The 23,002-nt window shown below is 42.2% G+C and overlaps 1 protein-coding gene across 1 annotated transcript; it reads right to left on the bottom strand.

Moving 5' to 3' along the window:
* Positions 1-314: 314 nt before the first annotated feature.
* On the bottom strand, positions 315-20,164 carry LOC119399247 (mismatch repair endonuclease PMS2-like). Its single transcript, XM_049417587.1, has 23 exons — positions 19,884-20,164; positions 19,725-19,811; positions 18,718-18,820; positions 17,479-17,581; positions 16,159-16,328; positions 15,013-15,091; positions 14,180-14,277; positions 13,296-13,395; positions 13,107-13,191; positions 12,432-12,511; positions 11,975-12,068; positions 11,843-11,898; positions 11,225-11,312; positions 10,022-10,264; positions 9,478-9,990; positions 8,342-8,438; positions 7,351-7,387; positions 7,107-7,237; positions 5,966-6,135; positions 3,840-3,877; positions 2,151-2,255; positions 1,619-1,654; positions 315-393 (listed from the first exon to the last, which is right to left on the bottom strand). The coding sequence occupies exons 1-23, from the start codon at positions 20,014-20,016 to the stop codon at positions 331-333; spliced, it is 2,709 nt and encodes a 902-aa protein (XP_049273544.1). The 5' UTR covers positions 20,017-20,164; the 3' UTR covers positions 315-330.
* Positions 20,165-23,002: the final 2,838 nt, after the last annotated feature.

The raw sequence follows: 23,002 nt of genomic DNA, 5'->3' as shown, positions 1-23,002 counted from the left end.
ATGATGTGTGTTGTGAACTTTCCTTGTATTTATATAAACAGCCTAGTGTGTTGAAAGATTATATTTTGTTACAAACAGTGCTTTCTACATGCAATGAGCGTACAATTTCTGTTGCTATGGGTATCCAGTTCTGTTCCTGTTTTGTTTACAAAATGTTTTAAGTACGCAGGTTGCATGTGCAACCATTGTTATGACATTTATGTTGTGTTGGTTATTTTAATTGCATTGTATACCGTACAGCCACAGAATTCTAGCCAATAAAAGCTAAGTGCTTTCACATAAGTGTGATGTCTTCATTTGATCCCTCCTTTTGTCGCCTTTATACGCGTCTCAGCCTGGAAGGATTGCAACGTTTATGAGGTGACGCATTGTTGGCCTTCCATGTGGGCAATTCTGTTGACAGAAACCAAAAGACCACATGTGCGATTACGCAAACATACAAGCATGCCAAACATGTGAAGCGTGCAAAGCCAATAAAATAATAAACAGGTGTGTTTTCAGTAGATTTGTTGGCTGTCGGTAATTCCTAATGTGGGAATTATGTGAAAGGAATGCCAACTTCCGATTTGCTGTGATGTGCTTGTGGCAACTCCCCAAGGCTGTTATTTAAGCATGTGAAATAGTTAAGGTGTACTTCACTGAAGACAGCTATAACATGAGTGAGGGTCAAGTTTCTATAGTAGAATTGTAGTGGGATACACTTTGAGAGACCTGTCCCGTGCAGTGGCAAAAAGAAAGGGGGGGGGGGGAAGTGGAGGAGGGGTAATTCAACCTTTTATTGCCACACAAGCCCGTTTTTTAGCATGTGCATGCACTGTCGTCCACATATGCATGATAGTTAACCTAATAAGAACCTTTTAGTAGGGATGGGCGAATATTCGAACGAATATTACAGTATTTGGATTCACTTCGATACGAATTTAGATTATTCGAAATTTCGAAGTGTTCGAAATGAACGAATATAAGCATGTATACATTTGACCGCACATAACCCCCTGTAGAGGTGGTTTCACTGCAGTGTCTAGTTGCTGTGCCGTCAAACAACCCATCCAGGGGAATATGGGCTTACATGCGCTAAGTATAGTAATTCTAAATTGTAACGTATTGCACCACTTATAACTATTCAAATCTTGATACTATTCAAGGCTGCTGCCACTTCATTTCAAACAAAAAAAAGTGACATTCACTCATACCTAGTTCTAATCCCAAAAAATACTGTGCGAGGGTCATGACAGAAATGCTCATTTTTCTTAATAATGTGCGGTAAATACTATTCGAACTATTCGCTTCGAACCTCAAATTCACTATTCGCCCATCCCTACCTTTTAGTCGATAGTAAGCACTCATCCTAAGTTCCTTCTGTTGTCTTCGTCCCTTCCTGCATTCATTAGCATGCATACAAAATTGTACATATGTTGTGCCATGGAAATTATATAGTATGTGAGATCTTGTGGACATGTGGCAAGGTCTATTATATGCAAGTAACATGCCATCGAATGAGCCCCTTGCAAGGCGCTGGCTATGTTGCAATAGCCCATGCACAAGGAAATACCATGTGTACCAAGCAAACAAACTGAACATACTTGAAAATGACCACCACAAGAACTATTGCACTCACCCAAGGGTGATGCAGTTCACCAAGATGACTGACGACCTGTAAAATAGGTCAACACAAACACTTGCCTCACTTAATTTTTTCTGCAGCACAGTCGTAAAAATGGCTAGTGCTTTGTACAGTATTAGCAGTGTAAATCGAATGGCAGAAATGCAGCATGTACATGTGCATTGATGGGTGAAATGTTTCTGTACCAGCCTTGAGTACTTCTTCTTTTAGAGCAATAGCTCTGCTTCTGCTGGTACAAACCCAGAAAATGCCTGTGTGCATGCGTTTGAGCTGAATCACAATCAATAGAGGATTCCACAATCTGATAAATCCAGATTTTTTGTGTTGAATTAAGCTAAAATTTGCTAAGATGTCAACACTGTATTGTGACCAATATATACCATGAGACATGGTTAAAAAGCAGTTAAGACGGGAGATTAGCTTGGACACGAGCTGAATGAAACCAGTGCACGAAAGACTGGCATACTGACAACACTACAAGTGACTTACAAATGGTCAAGTGCCAACAACCCGGGAAATCACACACCTTTTTCATGGTAAGTGCAGTCAGAGCTGTTCCAACCATGACTGATTTTCGGCAAGCACGTGAGGCAAACATCTGACGCAGCTTGGATGGCCTGCACACGGTATGCTAAGCGAAAAAAAGAAAGAGTGCAAAATGGCAACAGTGCTGGAACATGGCAGCATCAAGTTTAAGGCGAAACTTTCGCCTAGTGTTTGCTGGCTTGCCCTGGATAAGTCGGTCAGTCATTGTACTCTAGCCTCCTGTGTCGTGACGGCATTATGTGCAAGTAAATAAATAAACATAAAAATGTTACAGCAACTGAATTAGAACTCTGGAGCTCCAGATGCAGAAGCCCAATGCTCTAATTTTATTTTATTTATTTATTTATCAAATACTGCGGACACGTAGTCCAAGCAGGGAGGGCAAATAAAATGGTATAACACTGAACACGTTTGGAAAAAAAGTTGGAAAGAACAAAGGAAACAAAACAATATTACAGAAATAGAGTCAATATGTCCGGCAAAACGCTGTAAAACAAATCAATAATAATGAGGATTATGATGTTGATTCGATTATACAATTCCATTCGGTTATAGTACGAGGGAAAAAAGAATTCTTAAATATGTTTGTTCTCGCGAAGTAAGGTGTTAATGCATCTTGTCTATGGTGGCGTGTGGGTCTGGTTAATAGGGGTGATAGATATAGAGATGAGTCTAGTGGTGAATTGTTCGTGTAAAGCAGTTTAAGAAATTCCACTCTCTTTTTTTGTCTTCTCATCTCGAGTGGTTCAATATGGTTAGTTTTCATAAGTTCTGTGGGTGAATCCCATCTTGAGAATTTGTTAAATATAATGACTGTGCCACTAATTCATGCCTCATTAGACAAAACAGAAAACCCCTAAGAATGTCCTGCATGCAAACAATCCTTTTCCACACTGCTAATGGCTTCCTGAAGAATTTTCGCTGTGCACGCTAGCGTGATGAAACACCTGACATGTTTTCACAAGTCAAATGGAAGCGCAAATGCGCATCAAATTAGGCAAATGTGCATCAATAAAAGTTTAAGTGCAAGCTAAGATTCGGACAAGAAAGGGGTGTCGTTTAGGCACAAAGGAAGATGCAGTCAAGAAAGTGCTGGTGCCGTTCCCCTTTCTTCTTTATATCTTAGTTTCTGCTTACAGTTTTCAATGTTTTCACAATGCCAACAGTATGCCATTGGTCTCGCTACTCGATGGTACATATGCCACAAGGTGCGAGGCCCGCATCACCACTGGTAGCATTGTTGAACACCTTATAGTCTAGCATTGCTCAACCCCACTGGAAAAGACTGACAAACGCTGCTTACAACTTGCACCGCTCGCGCACTGGAGCATTCGTTTCTATCAATGTAATGTCTGCATTTGCATGTGAATGCTGGCATAATGTCATACTATTATAAAATCGCCTTTAGGCATCACGGAGCAGTAAGGGTGCCCGGTACGCTCGCGTCACTGACACAGCTACACGATCTATGAAAGACGTCGGTCCAACTTTTTACACTTGGCTGAACGTCAAGCAGCAAGGTACAGCGAGCTCCTCACAGACTGCTTTGCATAGCACTGATTCCCACAGCGTCTAGGAAGCAAACATTTTTAACCTCGAGTCTACACCTTAGGAGACCCTAGTGGAACTTATGAGAATGGTCAACTGCAGAAGGCCACATCACACTCACAGGGTTGTCGCTCAGCATGAAGATAAGCTCATCCACATCTATGAACAGAAAATGAAAAATCGAAACATCAGCGTCACATGGAGAACACATCCAGCAAGATACACGAGCGTGATAATTAGCCCAAGTTGCTCACAAGAGTGCAAGTAAATAACAGAAAGAAAGCAAAAAACATTGTTTCGTACAAAGCACTGCAATAAAGAGAAGGCTTATTGTGGGTGCTCTACACAGGAACAACAAAGGCCTCCAGAAACTGAGCATTGTACAAATTGGAGTGAAAGGTTTAAATAATAATAATCATAATACATTGCTTACAATATGTATTAGTACTAGGGGCGTGCGAATATTCAAAATTTCGAATATTTTTCGAAAAGTGTTTGCTATTCGATTCGATTCGCACTGGAATTTATTATTCGAACTATTCGAACTTCCCAAAAACAAATACGGTCAATGTCCGATTGAAAGTGACCCCTTCAAATTTTCAATATGCTTCACCTCTTACACTCTCGTATTGCGGCAAAGCTGTCTTTCAAGCTCCGTTACGGTCGAACTTTGCCAAGACAGTCAACGTCCGATTGGAAGTGGTCCCTAGATTTTCAATATGCTTCACCTCATCACACCCCCGTATTGCGGCAAAGCTGCATTTTCAAGTTCCGTTACAGTCGAACTTTGTTAAGACACAGGCAACGTCCGATTGAAAGCGGTCCCTGGATTTTTCAATATGCTTCACCTAATCACACCCCCGTATTGCGCCAAAGCTGCCTTTCAAGCTTCGCAACGGTCGCAAATGTATTAACTCAAGAAAACGCTGGTTCCAACATGGAGATGAAAGATGTGGCAGAGGTGGGGGCTCAATTAATGCTGTTTTGGACATGAAATTTGGGCAGGGAGTTCGAAAAATCGGACGCCAAAGCTTTTTTGCATCCAAAATTTCAGATGTTCTTATATATCGACGTCTAGGCAGATTTGGAACTCCGGACTTCAAGGGAGCACACCCTTGTTCGCCACATTAGTTGGGATTCCACAGAAGTTGAAAGAGGAGAGGCTGAGGAAATGGCATCTTTGCCTATCATGTGTAAAGTGTTGTCGGCAACACTTTGGTTGCACCAAATCATGTACATAAATGGAATTCGACCTCTACATTGCCTCATTCTTGATAAGACAACTATGAAACACCACCCCGCCAGTGCTTCATCAACGTAGCGAAAAGAAACACTTTCGTGTTGCTATCTCATAAGAATATGCTTAGGAATCCTCTCTAACTTTCTTTTTTCTGCAATTTCGCTTCGAAGTATTCGAAAAATATTCTAGAAATATTCGAGAAATATTCGAAAAATATTCGATTCGATTCGCACTCACACTTCAATATTCGTATTCGCTTTGCACCCAAAATTTTGCTATTCGCACAGCTCTAATTAGTACATGTATGTAGTTTATACAATAAACATAACTTTTCCTGCTAGACTGCTGGCTTATCTCTTTTATATTTCCCACATAGGTACTTATTTTCTATGAAGTTTGAGTTTAATATCATGTTTGTAGGCATTGCTTGCCATATTAATCCATGATAGGTTTACCGGTTGTTCCCTGCAGCGAGTACACCTAAACATGGGTCATTTTCGCTGCTTAAGAATCGTGGCAGCATCTGTAATGGCTGCGGTGAACAATGGTGTTCACGGTAGCCATTACAAGTGGAGTCACATTCCATCGCAGTAGAACCGACACGTTTCGACTGAAATCCTCACGGACCACTCACTCAACCCAATCATTGTGGGTGAAACTTGTGCGTACTAATGCATGCAAGCGCGACGTAGTTTAAACATCATGCAAAATGGTGCCTCTGCACGAAATTTGAGTGGAAATAAGCCAGCAGTTTAGCAGTAAGAGTTGTGTACACTTGGCAATATTATTTATGCACTGCTCAGCAGAATCTCTGTGACTTGGCAATTATCACCAGCAAGGACCTTTACTGGTTCTTGTAATCTTGTTCCTGCTTTCTTTTTTTTTTTAGCAATGTCCATCTACAAAGGCATTTTCTATAGCTGTAAGTTTGGCATGTTGCCTTTTATACTTAAATGCACAAAAGAAAGCATAGGTTTTTCAAAAGACAAGTTTTGTAAAATGCTTGCCTTCCTTTCCAAACTGCCAGTTGCCACTGACGGGGACGCTGACCAACCGGACACGTTGACCCAGAGGCAGTGACTCGTCCACCTCAAATCCAAATCCATTTTTCTCAAATATCTCAAGGTTTTCAGTGAGCACCATTTCGTTAACAGCCGTGAGCTCAAGTGCCTGGGGCCTGGTATCAAAAGAAATACAATTGAGCATATGGCTCACACACCCCAGCCAGTCAAAGGTAAACAAAAGGAACATTCACTCCATCCGCTTGTTTACATCGGTTATCTTAGGTATTAAAGCATTAAATAATTAAAGCATTAAAGTATTAAAGCATTAAAGAGGGGAGTGGGTACTACATGCGTAAGTAAGAAATCCAAGTACAGAACAAGTGAACGCAAAAGTGAACTATAGCTCCACAATCCGATTAAAACTGCAGTGCTCGGAACTAAACACAACAAAAAAACTAAGTAGAACGCTCCACATGTGAAATTACAGAAGAGTAGCATGTCATGTCACAACAGATAAGGTCACTGAACTTGATGTGGACTCTGAACTAAGTGTGCTAGCCGAAATTACACTGTCATATACAAACTGCAGACAGAGAACGTGAAAGTACGCACATTTGCTAGCCCTAAATTTGTGAGTTTCATTCTGTAAACAGTTACAATGTTCCTGCGAATGCAATGTTAACTACGTCACCGCGAAATGTTCATTCTTACTAATAATTACAATAAATATTAGCAGTAATGTGGTAACACTCTTGCGACTCGTGAGGCCAAGCAATCATGCGAGAGATGTCTAGTGATCATGTTCAACACAACCCTGAGATGTCCTTATCTTCACAATGAATGTCGGCAGGACATTCACTACATGTTACCGCAATCAGTGGGTCAGGAATGCAATCATCTGGTTAACGATGATGAAAAAGTTCTACTATTATATTTCACCAGAAGAAGTGGGTAGTGACAGTTTGCCCTGCAGAACATGTGACTAAATAGAGACTGCAATGGCTACGGCTTTCATTCAATCTATCCTGATAAAATTATGCACCTAAGTTAAAGAACCGAGTCTCACAAAAACTTACGTGAGAGAGAGATACAACTTTATTTTTATATTAGTGAAAATAGATTTTTCACGGAGAGGCAAACTTACATAAGTAGCCGTTGCGTCTCCATGACAACGTCGCGCTGAAGCATCTCAAAGTTGTACTTTTCATCGGCAGCATGCTGGTCAATGATAAAGAGGTCTTCCCCAAGTTGAGTGATAATGAAACCCAGGTTAAACTACAAGAGAAGCATGAATGCAGTTATGCCCTAAATATCACAATCAGCGCAAGTGCAGGAGTTCACATGAAGTATGAAGTGCTGATTGTTTGACTAGAGGAAGATAAACATACCTGGCCAATTATCTTCATCTCTGCAAACATGTCCTTGCTGAAAGAGAATCAAATATCATACCGATAATTGTTGCATATCAAGTGACATGCTAATGCAAGCACCATGAAGGGGAACATGCAAGCACGTGACACATAGCCTTGTTTCTCACCAATGACGCCTTAAGCCATAAAATGGAGCGGGCTGAGGCATAGTCAACTTTTGCCTTGCTGCATACCTACCCACAACTCATGAAATGTCTTGTTACACAGGGACGAAGCACAGAACAGCCTCTTAAATAATAATAATATCTGGGGTTTAATGTCCCAAAACCACAATATGATCATGAGAGACGCCGTAGTGGAGGGCTCCAGAAATTTTGACCACCGGGGGTTCTTTAACATGTACCTAAATCTAAGTACACGGGCCTCAAAAATTTTCGCCTCCATCGAAAATGCAGCCGCCGCAGCCGGGATTCATTCCCGCGACCTTCTGGTCAGCAGTCGAGCACCATAACCACTAGACCACCGTGGCGGGGCCAGAACAGCCTCTTCATCTTTGTGAATGGCATAAGTCATGTATGGTCTTGCTGTGGTCCATACTTCATGCATGGCAGCAAAACGCATTATAACTGCCCAAATGGTACTCTCCTATCGATTCCATTTGAAAGTAAGACCATCTAAGCAAAAGTAAGCAGTTCATTACATGAGATGTGAAAAACACACAGCTTACAGTATACCACTACTAGCGACTAGGTGCCTTCATTCTTATGCAAGTGGCCAAAGATAGAAATGCATGCTTCAAACTGGACTAATGGTTCTTCAAAGAAAAGTAATGTGTGCAGTTACCAAATCAAGCAAAGAAAAGTATTTCTCATTCATCATCTCGAGATACAATGTATTATTTCGCTAATGGAAAAGTGACGTATTTCTCAGCTCAGCCACTAAAAGTGCCAAAAGTTGACTACAGTGGCTCAGAGTGTATGGCAGAACGATATGACAAGATCAAACCAACCTAATCTGTTTGCTGAGCTCATTCTCAGCTGCTGCATTATCAGCAGGTGTGATGGCTGCCCGGAAGCCACGATAAAGTTTTTCTGCTCCAGGCTTATCTGAAGGAAAAAAGTTTGAGAGATCTTTTTTTGTTCTCCTACTGAATTAGTGGCACTATGACAAATAATGACACTACACCAACCAGGAAAGCTAAAAATGTAATTTGAAGCTATGTAACCAATTTACATTGACAACATGAGGCACTACTATCATAATTAGCAATATGATGTTGTGCATGTGCAACAAGCACTACACTGTCACGCACAACTCACTTAGATTGCTAGTATATTATACAATAAATAAAGTCAGATATCAGAAACATGTCTCATTACAGTAAGCAGTGGTTATACTGTAACGCTGCAGTGACAGTGAAAAGCCAAACACTGTCAAGGGTGCAAGATTGGGGAATCTAGTGCCTCAGAAGCAACACTCAAATCACAATAAGATTGGCAAGCACAGTCATCGGTTTTCGAACATAAACCTAGTGGCTGACGTTCGCATTTTCATACATGCATCATCATACATTACCAGAGTAATCATTGGAGCCCACAAATATCCAGGAGGATAAAGCGCAATTCAAGTCGCACATGTGCCCTGATATGCTCTTTTCACCTTATATTTGTGGCAGTGCTCACAATATTTTGGATGGAGAAAGTACGCCATGCAGGAGAGTGATGACCCAATAACAGGGAAGGTTTCGAGAAGCGGTCAACAGGAAAAACTTAAACAATGATGACATTGCGGCTGCCTGAAGGCTACCCAAAATCACATTCTTTGGGAATGCGAGGGAAACCCGCCTCCAAAAGCTATACTGCCAGCTTCCTCCCTCGAGGCGTGGGAGTCACTCCTGTCATCAAATGACCAACGTATTCAGACAGAAGTTATTAACTGGGCCGAAAAGGTCGTGGCGAGCTACTTGCCACCACCATTCGAACCACCGGCAAGCTAAATTCAACGACCTCGCTGTGCCGTCAATAAAGTTGTTTCTCTCTCTAAACAATGATGCTTGGCAATATGAGACATAGCACCAATAACGGAACACCTGATGAATTTATTCAAAATTGTTAAGATTATACAAGAAAGAAGTGAAATACTCACCAGATGAATCCAGTTTCATGCTGTCGATAAGCAGCTCCAGGTTTTTACAGCTGAAATTGAAAGGCTTTGTCTGTCTACGGCCACTAACCTGTTGATCAACCTCAACCACCTCGTCCTGCTGTTCTTCGTTTTCTACAGGACACAAGACGTCATTTTCAATTATGTCACCATCTCCTTCATTGTCAACAGATTCTTCTGATGCTGCTTCCACAGTTTCACCAAGTCTATCCGTACTATCACAGGTAGTCCTTTGCACTGCGGACACTTCTGTAGATTTCACGCAGGACCCGAAGCGAAACCTATCCAGGGAACGAATTCCGGGAGACCCCGTTTCCTTGCCGTGAAGCTTGTCAGTACGCAAAGATGGGCTGCTTTTAGGAAGCATATGTGAGGTACGCACGGCTCTTTGGCCCACACTACTCAAAACCAAATCTTGTGGCTGGCTCTGGCTGTGTCCTTTACTGCTCTGTGCACCTTGTGTTGCTGAATTATGCGATGACAAAGGTAGCGAGTCACATATGGATTCGGTGTTATCAGATCGTGCGGAAGGCACCGACGGCAGATGACTCTTTATCTCTTTTACGAAGAGCCCCAACACCACCAGGTGAACTCCAAAGGCCAACAGAATCTTCCAGCAGCACTTCCTCATCAGAACACGAAGGCTCGAGAGACTCAGATACACTCGAACCTTGACTACTCGTGGTATTTGTGGATTGGGAGCAGCTTGGCGAGGACTTGCCGAATAAAGGTGTGCCTGCCGAACGACCACTGCTTTCGAGTCGACGAACTGAAAAGGAAGGTGGTGACTATTCATTATGTATACACGCATGAATCCTTTCTGAAACCACCCTGAAACAATTTTGATGATTCTGTACAAACGCAATGAGCCAATAGACAAGCCCTAAGGGTCATAAGCAAACCAATTTAAGCTCTCCACATAAACTGCGTAATTTATTACAAGGGTTTACATCTGGGAATTAGCTACAAATTTCAGCAGCTCAGCAAGATGAGTTTTCAACCACTCACATCCATAATATAGTACGTTACATGGAAATGTGACATAACACTAGCAATCAATTTGATTGGACGTCCAATCTATGTAAATGACAACTTTTTCAACATAATTGTAAACAAACACCGTTAGTAATAGTTGGAACACTATAATCTGTGTTCTTTTAAAAAAGCATTAACAGGAATAGAAAACACAATTACAATCACAATTTACTACCAGGCTTGGGGACCTCCAGTGTATCTTGTTACATTACTCTAGTACCTTTTTACATTGAAAATGTAAGATGCTTGAACAAAAGAAAAAGATATTACATGTTCAAACAACTCACTCAGATGCAGAGACCAAGAGTGCTATAATGTAAGGTTATTCTATTCTGATTTCATTCCCGTCTCCTGACAAAGCGGTGAGTTTTTACAACTTTGTGACACTGCATGACAAATGGGTGATGTTGACGTGGCCCTAAAAAATAGACCATCATGGAAAGGCTAATGGTAACGAAGGCATACAATTGAAAACGATTTCTTCTCCTTTGTTATGCCTAATTAAGCGTAAGTATGCGCATGTAATTTTGCACTGAGGCATTATTGTGGTTTTCGCTGCATCACTTGAGACAGGAACAGGGGGCATGGCCCCAAAAATTTCAACCAATTGAAGTGTGCTAAGGATGGAATTGGAATAAGAACAGAACGGAAGAGTCTTGCGTTATAGCAACCCAAGTTTCCATGTTTCCCTTACACTTGAAGCTCTGTAGAGCAGCAGATGATCTGCCCGATGGGGTGCCCAATGCAGAGGATGTGCGTTTCACTGGCGTGCTCAAAGGACCCTGTGAAAAAGGTGACGAAACAAGTAGGTAACCGCAATGTCACTCCTTTTCCACTGTATAAGCAGCATTTCCTTTCCTTTTGTTATGACATGTCTGAACACTACGCTGGCTTGTCAAATGCATCTAAGCAAGAAGGGCAAGGCACTTTTAAATAAAACGTTTACTTTGACACAACTACTGCTGATACATGTTCATGCTCACATTGACACACTTTAATTTCTGTATGTAGGGGGCCTGTAAAATACTACTGTAAAATAAACAAAATAGAGCGAATAGATGAAACAGACACTAGCATTTTGCAATGTGCCCTTCACGAAAGTACACTCTTATCTGCCTGTAATAACAGATGCCGAGTTTCTGAAGAACACCAACCATCAAGATTAATGTAAAACCTAGATTTTTATTAGTGTTTTACCTTGTGTAAGGATATGTAAGAATGACCAAGTGCCAGTGAAATTAATTATTATAATGAATACGGTTCACCATTTCATTTTTAATATCAGGTTTCCTTTGCAGAGAAAGGAACTGACCTTGTCAGAAGGTGATAAGTTCTGCAGCCGAGGACTCAGATAGAGAGACAGCGGACCTACAACAATAAATAAGTTATAATAGACTCTTCTCAGCAATTCAGGCACTCAACAACAAGAAGGGGGCGTACTAACTCTGTTGCGATGATTGTGACAGTGCAGGAGACGATGAAAGGCCCTGCCTCTCGTACGTAGCTGCGATTGGCCGGAACATTGCTAAGAGTGAGCACTGCGATTTGTACATAAAAATATTGGAGGCTCTGTAACGCTAATGTTTTAAAAAGTCATGGGATAGAGAAGTGTGAAAATAGTAAAATTAATATGCCCTTAAGTGTCAACAAAACTTAGTTTAGTTCGCAACAACTTGATGGGGGCTAGAAAGGACACCACAAGAATGAATACCACCAGACAAACTTTTTTCAAATAAGCTTTTTCGTTAACAGTCAATGCTTGTCCAGTGGTATTTTGTTCCTTTGGTGTCCTTGTTCTTGCCGCGCTGTTTTATACTCTGCTCTAGTTAAGTTCACAACTGAAAGAGCTGCTGGAGTTTGCAGCAGTTCAATAAATACCGTACCGATACAAAATGCCTTACCTTGACAATGGCTAGGAGGCATTTCTCGTGATGAACGAATACTGAACGCTTGTCTGGGGTAACGTTTACATCCACAGAATCTGCACGAGAGAAAGACAAGGAACAAAACACACTGGTAAGCTGCTGCTTGAAAGCGATCTTTATGTGGCAAGTTCAGCACTTAGAGGGATGGTAAGGAGAATATAGTTTGGGCTGTACTAATACAGTAAAAGCACACAAAATGAAGGAGCATATGTCACAAAAATGGCTTTTTTATATCCAAATGTTCCCTATAAATATATAGTTCAACCTCGATATAACGAATCCAGATATGACGAATTTTCGATTATTATAATGTCAATGATAAATTGTGCTGCCATTCGTACAGTGCTACAATACTATACGTTTATAACGAATTTTCAAATATAACAAAGCCATTTTTGACTTAGATGTGCCTAAATTATGAGGTATGGCTGCATTGGTTACACTGCACGAATGACAACTCAATTCCTCATTTACTTCGTTATAACCAAAAATTCGTTATATCCACATTCATTATATCGAGGTTCGACTTTAAATTACTTTTCGATTATACCTAGAAAAATCTGTTCTTGCTGAGAAAAGGGACTATCCAGAAAAGAAAAAAAAACAAGAAAAAAAAACCAAGAGCTAGAAGAACATGAAAGAAAGCCTTACGTCTTTCAAGATGAATGTTGATCAACAGGAAAGGGTACTGGTCTCGGTTGAACATATGATACGTACTGTTCACCAGCTTTGTAAGCTGTAGGGAAAGCAAAGCATGAAATAGTACTTAAACGAAGCTCAATTGCACCAACTGTACTGCGGAGTGAATGGGCAGAACCGTTGCAGAAAGGACATCTTTACCTTTGGCATCTCGCAAGGTCGAGAATTGACAAACACAAATTGTCTGTCTGCAGAGCTTCGCCCTGAACCATGAGCGCATGAGGAGATGTAGCCCTCTATCCTGAATGGAATATACAAATAGTGCACATTACTAACTCTGCAATTTACTGGATTAATGAGCTACAGAGCACTCAAAGTAAAATTTTGGCACCATTCTTCTCATGCACCAGCTTTTTGTACCAGTACACACAACAGGGGCTAAACTTTCAGATGACAGTGCAGATTAGGATAAATATTACAATACATTCTCGTTAAACGGAACCTGACAGGACCAAGAAAATATGTTCCGTTTAACAGGAATTCCACTTACTGAGAGATGAACAGGAGTGCAGAATTCACTTATGAAACCAGTCATATTAGAGGCAGTTGTTCCATTTAAGCAGCAGTTCTGTTCACGAGATTTCTGTTTATTGACAGTCTACTGAATTCTGGGCTGATACTCTGCAATCGGGCAGATTACTAGTGCACAATCTCCAGAATCAATGTGCTTCACTCAGTGAGAAACCAACAAAGCAGAAGCGCCATACTCTGAAAATGACGTAACAGAATTCTTCTATTTTTATAAAGAAATTACTATAAACCTAAAAGCACATACCCTCTGTACTGAGGCTGCTAGTTAGTTACCATCTGTTGTTTTATAGCATCATTCCGTAGAGATAGAGCTGGCCATGAAGACATTTCGTGTGGTTAATACAGATTGGGCTACATTAAAGCCGATTAGCTGTATGGTTGTTGTGCTGTCTTTGAGTTATTTGGTAGGGTAGCTGAAGCCACAGTCAGAACAAAGTCTCGGACGGTCCACAAGAAATGATCACTTTCAAAATCAAGGGCCCAAGTGAACACACCTTGCACTCGAAGCTTCAACCAGAGACTCGGTGAGTGAAAACTCTTCCAGGATTTCCTCAGTGAGAGCACACTGCTGTATCTCCAGGAGCTTTGCAGCCTAGGCAGAAAGGTTCGACAGATAAATAAATAAATAAATAAATAAATAAATAAATAAATAAATAAATTATCCCATCTATGTCCTTTCACACAGAGACAACTTTTTTAGCTTTGTGAGTCACATATCAGTTACGTCTTATCTGCCATTGAAATCTGTGGTTTAATCTTCCTTGGTTTGCTCATAGTTTGTGGTTGGTGTAGTCCATGGCCTGTTAGACTGCCACTTCTCAATTCTGGTGATGTGCAGTTGGCTCAGTGATTTTCCACTTATATGTCTTACCTTCTAGTAAAATTTCAGTTGCGAGTGTGTGCTTGTCCTTGCCTGTTCTTTCTTCAACCTCTGTTAGTGTTGTGCTTTGAATTCATCACAATATACAGTCAATCTAGGTCAAAGCAGACAATAGAACTAAGGTATGCCAGCATTCACAAATAACTATTTTCTCTTATTTCCAGCTTAAAAGTATGCCTTGACTATAGCACATTGAGAACCATACTATACAAATTCAATGCAAGAACTTTCATGGTTTTTCAAGGTTGAAGCACAAGTACTAGTTACAAAAACTACATAGAGGTGGCACCACCATACTGGGCAAAGTTCAATGCACCAAGAACACTGGAGTATAACTTATCCTTTGCAGACAGTGCTATCTGTTAAGTGCTGGCAGAGAGCTTCATAAAATAATTAGTAAATCATTCTGGTGCCGGCAATGCCCCACATTGATTTGGCCTCTCATACCTCTTTTGCACCATACACAGTCGCTATGCGCTCCCGGATTGCCTGCGACCCCTGGCTGTTGAGGATGACTTGCTTGCGCCTGCAAAACACAAAAGAACAATATGTAGTATGTAATTGTGCACAGACACAAGATACAAGAGCACTGCACAAAATAAAACGAGAGAAAAATACCTTATGCTCGCAGATTATAAGCTGATTGATGGCTTAATGTGCAAAGGCAGACCATTCAGAATGAGGAAAGTTAAGAAAAAAATCTAATGCAGAAGCAGTGATTTACAACGATAACACAGGCTGTGAGAAATCGTTTTATGTTTCCCCATAGCCCAATGAAATAAAGTGGAAGAAATGAATGTCACTGAACATGACAGAGTAAAATTTCGAGATTTATTATTAGCGCAATCATGTACTTCTTGTCTGTAGCATCAGCGTCATTTCCAGTCCTGCTTGCATGAAGTGTTGGTGGCTGGCTTATCGATACTTCTTACAGCCCCACATTAATAAACCTGCTAGAAGTAACTTCATTGGTTAACGATGCCCATCATAACAGGTCATGATACCCAATTGATAATGAATAGTTGACAACCCATCCCCAACAAGTTTCGTTTACAAATGCTCTCAGCCATGCTAAAATTTAGTAATATTCCAGATAACGTTACAGAGATGCATGTTTACTGCCATCTCCCTCTTTTTTTACCACCTATTACCATTAAACAGTCATCATTAAGCAATGTTGCCACAAACTACCACTAAACAGTTGATAGTGGTGCTAGGTGTGTAATCTGTTCTTTCATGCATGTTTAATAATAATTTCTGAGGTTTTACTTACAAAAACAATGTTATGAAAATAAGGCACGCCGTAGTGGATGGTTCCAGATAATTTTGAACCCCTGGGCTTCTTTAGCGTGCACTGACATCGCAGACTACATGGGCCTCTAGCGTTCTGCCTCCATTGAAATGTGATGGTTGCTGCCGGGATTCAATCCGTGTCGTCTTTCGAGGGTCAGCAGACGAGCACCGTAACCACAGCGCCACCGCAGCAGTTTCCATGCACGTTTCTCATTCAAAATAATTTACAGCAAACTGTAGCACCTTGTCCTAGAACAAGATCTTCCAAACACTGTCCGCAGTCCAGACTACAAAACTCACCCTGCTTCGTTGAAGTTTGCACATGAAATGTTGACCTCAGTGGCAACGAGGCAGTATCCAGTCAGGAGCGTGATCATCCTGCCAAACTCCCGCTTCAGGTTGGCCAGAAACTCCCGGTGCCGGACGGGCAACGTGGTGAACAGATTGTGCAGGCTCACCGTGGTGCCCCTCTGTAACAGGACTCTCTATTGGTGCATTGACTCTTACGTGCTTATTGCAACAGTTCAAACTAGAAACAGTGTGGAATATGACTACTCAAAAGAGGTGCACAAAAACAGTGCGCTGACTTTAAACTGACTTCAATGAAACAAAGGACAAACATGTTAACTACAGTGCACTGGTAATATAAAAATAAAGAACATAAAGGTGGTGAATTCATGGCTGGCCGGCCTTACAGGACAAAGTGCCACAGGCCTCATCACATGTTAGCCTATACATACACAATGCCTTTGTCAGATAATAGAACAGGTGATACACACACACATTTATCTTTCAAAGCAGCAATACCATGAGCTTCAATGATATGCCAACAGTGCACAAATATGGCAAAAGCAAATCGCATCTCCTAATGAGGATGCCACATCATAAAGGATTAAAATTAAGACATCAGAAGAAATAAGATAAATCCAACGAAGCAACAGCCCAATGGCCTTCAGAGGAGCTTTAATAAGACTTGCTGTTGTGCAAGTTTATTTATAGTTGATATGAGGCATTTAGTGCAATGAAGGAAATAAAAGAACTGGAAGGGAGAAGAAGAAAATGGACAGAGCAAGTGCTAAATGTTTGGGCCAATATCCCGTAAAATACACACGCAACATGCTTTCTGACTGCAAGCCTGTGTATGCATAAGTTACAAATATTTTGCATTCAAGTTAGCCCCACAACAGATTGAAATCCAGCAAATTTTTAACTGCACAAATAAAACAAGACGTAAACATAGATGCGCAAATAGTGCACAAACTTCCAAATGACTATTTCTTGAAAGCAGGCGATTCATAGAGTCTTCAGAATAACAAGACAGCAAAACAAGGAACAATCACCTGCATCATGAAATAAAGACAGTCAGAAATTTGCACTTTGTGTATGCGTATATGTTCCTGTTTGCGATTTATTTTCTTTGCGCTGTTAGAAACTTGCTGAATCTATGAGCTGATTACTAGCCCACGACATGCCTTACTACAGGGTGAAAAAACTACAGTGATATGACAGGCAAATTGTAAGCCCATCACAATGAGGCTAATGCAGCTAAATAAGTAGAAACAATAGTGGTAGAGTAATGCTATGACAACATGGCAAATGATTTGCTTGGGCAACACTTACATCCCTGGCACAAGGCGACCTTGAAGTGATGACGCCATGGTGGTCGAACTTGAGCAGTGTTGCCTGTTCGGCATCCTTGTGACGAGTTGCAATCGTTACATTGCTGGAACAAGGGATGGCAATAAAAGACAATAGCAGTGACTGCCTATGTTATTGTGAAGGGTGGCTGCTTATGCTATCGCAAGTTTTCAAACTCAGAAGAGCACAGGCAGACACAATCTCATTCCAAGTACCTTGAAGGTGTCAACCAACTTAATTTTTCGAAATTCCCTAACATTTCCAGCCTGACTGTGTACTGGAAAACTGACTGTGTACTGGAAACGAGCCCTTGAGTGGTAAAAAACAAAAAGACAGGGCACTTGCATAAACTGAGGATGTCTGCCGTTACATCACCACTGCATGAGCTTGACCCGGCCTGGCTAGCATCTGCTCATAGTGCTTCTGGCCAAATCAGAATGCCTTCAAGCCGAGCCGACGTCATGACGAAGACAAACGAGCACAAATTATCGGCGTGAGTAACGTCATGCTTGGGAACTGAGACATGCTGTGTGATCTGTAGAAGCAACAGCATGCACTGTCCTTATTTTTACTGCAGTTGCAGAAAAAGGAGTGACTTTATAAGCTTTGATCAAAGGTAAAGATTGTTTTCGTGACGGTCACACAGACTGCCATGAGTCGGTCTCCATGAGCCCAGCCAGGTTTTTAAAAATTATTATTTATTATTTTTTATTTATTTACAGCATACTGCAGGCCCAAGTAAGGGACCAAGCAGGAGGCGCTTAGGTAAAACAAAGTAAGTATGGAACAAATTTAGGGGAGCAAAACAATATGTTGGCATATATACATAGCATGTACAAGTTCCGGACAAAAAAAGAGAAAAAAACGCACGATACACTTAGCATCTTAATTGTGCAACAGTGTCGATATTGGACAGATGTGCATCAGGCAAGTTGTTCCAATCTGTTATAGTATGCGGGAAAAACAAATGCTTAAGAAGGTTAGTTCTTGTGCGATAAGGCATTAAAGACTCAGCATGGCGATATCTTGTTCACCGTGCTTCGAGCGGCTTTTTCACCTGAAGAATTATTATCGAGTACAACAAACTGCTTACGGATAGTCAGCAGTCAAAATTCCATGCCAATTCTCTGACTTTCCCAAACATGTCCAAATTCCCTGACAATTCCAGGTTTTCCAGGTTGGTAGACACCATGCGCTCATTTCTCAGTGAAGACGACTCACCACAGTGCACACAGGGAACTGAGTGCCTCTCCTCGAAAACCAAATGTTGTCACATCTTCGAGGTCAGAAAATTGACGCAACTTCGACGTGTGGTACTTCAGGGCTGCAGTCGAGGAAGGGGAGAAAATGGAAACTATGGTCCCAGATCAAGTTGGTCACAGATCAAGCAAAGTATGAAAGTTGCAAGGGCCAGCATGCACAGAGGCAGGTGTTGATTCGCAGGCAGCATATGGACACTAGCCTTCCACTCAAAACTCTATGTACTCATAGAGTTTGCTCTGTTGGCAATGTTATTGCCTTAAAGCACACGTTATATCCGTTATACGTGTTACATTTGATGGCTATAATCGCGGCTATAACAACAAAAAAAATCTCACCAGTTCTGTTACCACTCTGAATAAAATTCTGGATATTTTTTCTGTTATTTTTCCTGACCAAAACATGATAGTGGGGCACGCCTAGCGTGACTGGATTAATTTCCATAGCCTATAGGGTTCTTCAACGTGCGCCTAAATATAATTGCACCGACTTTGTTGCAATGCGACCACAACGAAATGCGGCCACCATGCCAGGGATTCGAACCCACCACCTCATGCGTGGAAACGAAATTCCGTAGCCGCTAAACCACCACTGTGAGGCAACTGAAACTAGTGTTCACGGACGCCGCGAAAGACGTTTTCAGGTGATACGCAAACTTTTTGCCCGTAATTTACACGGACAGAGCGCCTCACGCTGCTCATGCCAAAAAAAATGCATTGCCAACTCATCAGTGGCCAGGCGAATAAAGTTCATTCACGTTAAAAGACTGGGCGTGCGAACACGGACCGAAGCGAGAAGTCAAGAGAAAAGACACAAGAAAAGAAGAGAGAAAGCACACGAGAGATAAGACTCTGCTGTGTCCGTGTTTGCACGCCCAGTCTTTTGACATGAATACGTTTCAGCTAGCTCAGCTCTTTGTTATTCGATGTTCATTGACACGGTTGTGATCGTGTTTTCTGTCCACTTACTGAGAGCAGCGAAATTCGTCTCGTCGACACCTTCCCCGTCATCGATGACTTCGACAAGTTTGCTGCCGTGGTCTTTCAGTTTGACACCTGTGGGCGTGAAAAGAACGACAGCAGCTCATACGTTTTCTCGTTACAGCTCCCATGCACGTCCTTGCTTACTGATGTTCCTTGCTCCTGCGTCAATGCTGTTTTCGACCAGCTCCTTCACAGCTATGGCCAAGCTTAGAACCACTTGACCGGAGCATATCCGATGCACCGTACTACCGTCGATCGCTTTTATTTCTTTGCTCATCGCATCGGCATCACGTTCAACACGAGCACGACGTTGAATGCACGCAGGCTGATGAAGCGCAGTCAAAGAACACGCTCAGTCTCGGCGTTCATACATCGAACATCTACAACTTTCGTTGAGCCGGCCATGCCGTTAAAAATCGCCGCACAAATTCCCGCGTTTCCAGCGCTAAGTGCGGAAAGCGCGTGCCGCTAGGTGTGACACGATAAAGTGCATGAAATATAACTTTAGGTGCATTATAAGTGACCTTAGGGCACGATAAAAAAATAAGTAGTAGGGTCAAAGCCCATAAAGCTTAATATTCAAATAACTGGTGTCTTCGATTTGTCGTCCAAGACGGTGCTTTCGCTAATGAACGCTAGCGTACGACAAATCGAAGAAACTTTGCGTGATCACTGATTAGTTTATAATTACCACGATAACTATAGGACGTTGGAATGAACAGAGAAAAAGAGAAGGTTCAAAATTAAATGTGCGGCATGGCGTGGCGCAGCCAGAATATAATTTGACAAATGCGTTGGCATAAAGGGCGGGTGTTTCAAAAACAAATAATGTGCAGAAAAGGCACTGACTGCGAAGCAGCTGGAATAACAGTCATACGGTCATACGTTGTCGCATTCAGCGAGGAAAGCCGCGTACAACAGCGCACGATCGGAGTACGCCGCACAGTTTATTTTTTTCTGGCTTTTATGATAACTTTATAGCCTGGATTTTCGCAAGGAACAATCAAGTAGAAGGCCAGCACGCAAGAAGCTGAAATATTCACCGCGGACTCGTACGTGTTGTGGCCGCTGTTCGTCACTGGGCTAGTAGTGGTTAGAGCAGTTAGAGTGGTCAGATGAGAGGAAAGACGCGTACTTTTGCAAGCATCAAAGTGCACGGCGCAGCGTAGTTCGGGGGAATGGCGAAGGGGAGTGAAAGAGGAGAGCGGAGAGGCCACCTTCTCGAAAAATGAGTACGCAGCACCGAGCGCCAGGCTAGGGTACTTTTCTGAGGCTTTCTCCCCATTAGAAAAAGTAGTGGGCGCCCCACGAGACTTGGAATCTAACCCACTACCTGCAGTACGGGAGCAGCACGCTTCAACCGCTTGACGACCGCTGTTGTATCACTGGGCTCTGATTCCCCTGAACACAGCCGACAGTTAACTACAGGGTCGGAGGACAAGGGTACTCTATATATCAACTATATATCAACTGTAGTAATGATCATTTGGAACAGCCTTCACCTAAATTGGCCTATTTTTCAATTGGGATTCCAATAAGTATTGTAATCTTAATATCCGAACAAAAAGAACCGAAAAGAAACGGGTTTAACATGAAACCAACAACCACGTGGCACTGCGTGTATGTCTTTCTTTCTTTCTTTCTTTCTTTCTTTCTTTCTTTCTTTCTTTCTTTCTTTCTTTCTTTCTTTCTTTCTTTCTTCTCTTTCTTCTCTTTCTTTCTCTTTCTTCTTTCTTCTCTTCTTTCTTTCTTTTCTTTCTTTGCCATTCAGGCAACAAATGCTGACAGCTAACAAGGTTACTGCCATGCATACCCTTCACACAATCACTCGGGATTTCCTTCACAACGGAAGGGTTTCGCGCAATATGTATTTAAGTGCTAGAACAGAAAAAAAAGAAAAGCCTGCAAAAACTTACGGAGACGGAACTCGTGCCGTCATATATAAATGTGCGTCGCATTGCCGCGCGCCCAGCTGTCGCATCAAAAGGATGTCGCTATAACCAGATTCGAGAGTCGCCGCGGCGTCCCGCAAGTCACGCGACGAGTGAAACACGACCGGCGGGGGAAGTTGGCAAATTAATTTTGCGCCGCCAAGAGGAAGTCTTGAGGAACAACGGCGCAGCGTCTAGATTCCGCGCCCCAGAGGTTTTGCGCGTCTACCGATGCCCACGGTCGAAGCACACAGCCCAGGTGAGACGTACGACTGCGCTGGCTCGGCGCACGTATTCATTCGAGCCGTTTACGTGAATCAGGGGTTGCGATATCTCGTTTTCTTGCGAACATTTCAATAAAACATATGAGAATCCGCTAAGCATATCTTGTGGTCCCCACTATACTCGGTTACAACCTAAGAAAAAGACTGTGTAGCGATTGGTGTGTAGTTCCAAATACTACGCAAAATGCAGCTCCAGTATACCTGTGAAACCTGAGGAAGTGCGTAGCACGGGCACCCAGCGATTCCAGTTCGTAGAGTTCCCCACTGCTCCGTTTACCAAACCGCCGATGACGTCAATGTTTCAGGTAAGCATGTATGGTTTCCCCGGCACGAGTAGAATCTTGTTAGGGAGATTCGCAAACTCGGTGCGCGACATGCGCGCTACTTTTTGCTGCGCTTTATCGACTTCCTGCTTGCTATGGCAGTTGAGATACAGTCGAGCTCAGTATGACTTACAACACGTGAGCGCGTGGCCTCACGATTTCAAAGACTGCGCATGGATTCTACGTGCCCTTATTTCCATAACATGATGTTCTCGCACTCGAGGATGATTCCAAATAAGAAAACACCATCTAGTTGACGAAATGAAAGCAAGTTGAAGCCATGCGCAATCTTTGAACTCATGAGGCCACGCGCTCCCGTGTTGCAAGTCATATTGAGCGTGACTGTACATGTCATCTGCAGCGAGGTCCGTCAGGTTGTTTATCCATTCAGATTTAGCGACGAAGTACCGGAGAAGCGCCGGTGGGAGGAGCAATCTCGCGCTTGGCGAGGCGGCGGCGCCTTCTCTTAGGCGGCGCGTGTGTCAGCCGCATGTTTCTCAAGAGTTTTTTTAGCGATTTTAAGTTAATTATTGCAATCAGTTCTTGGTTATTTCTGTCAAATATATTATTTTAGACCTCGTTCGTTAATTTTAATCCGGTTTTGAGCATTGCCAGCCTTGTTTCGGGGCTGTATTGAAAATCGCTAAAAACGCTTCTGAAACATACGGCTGACACCCGCGCCACGCAAGAGAAGGCGTCACTGCCTCGCCTAGCGCGTGATTGCT

Source organism: Rhipicephalus sanguineus, chromosome 7 (genome assembly GCF_013339695.2).
Source record: "Rhipicephalus sanguineus isolate Rsan-2018 chromosome 7, BIME_Rsan_1.4, whole genome shotgun sequence".
NCBI classification, from domain to species: Eukaryota; Metazoa; Arthropoda; class Arachnida; order Ixodida; family Ixodidae; genus Rhipicephalus; species Rhipicephalus sanguineus.
Note: the sequence above shows the minus strand (reverse complement) of the source record. Positions and strands in the feature narration are given on the sequence as shown.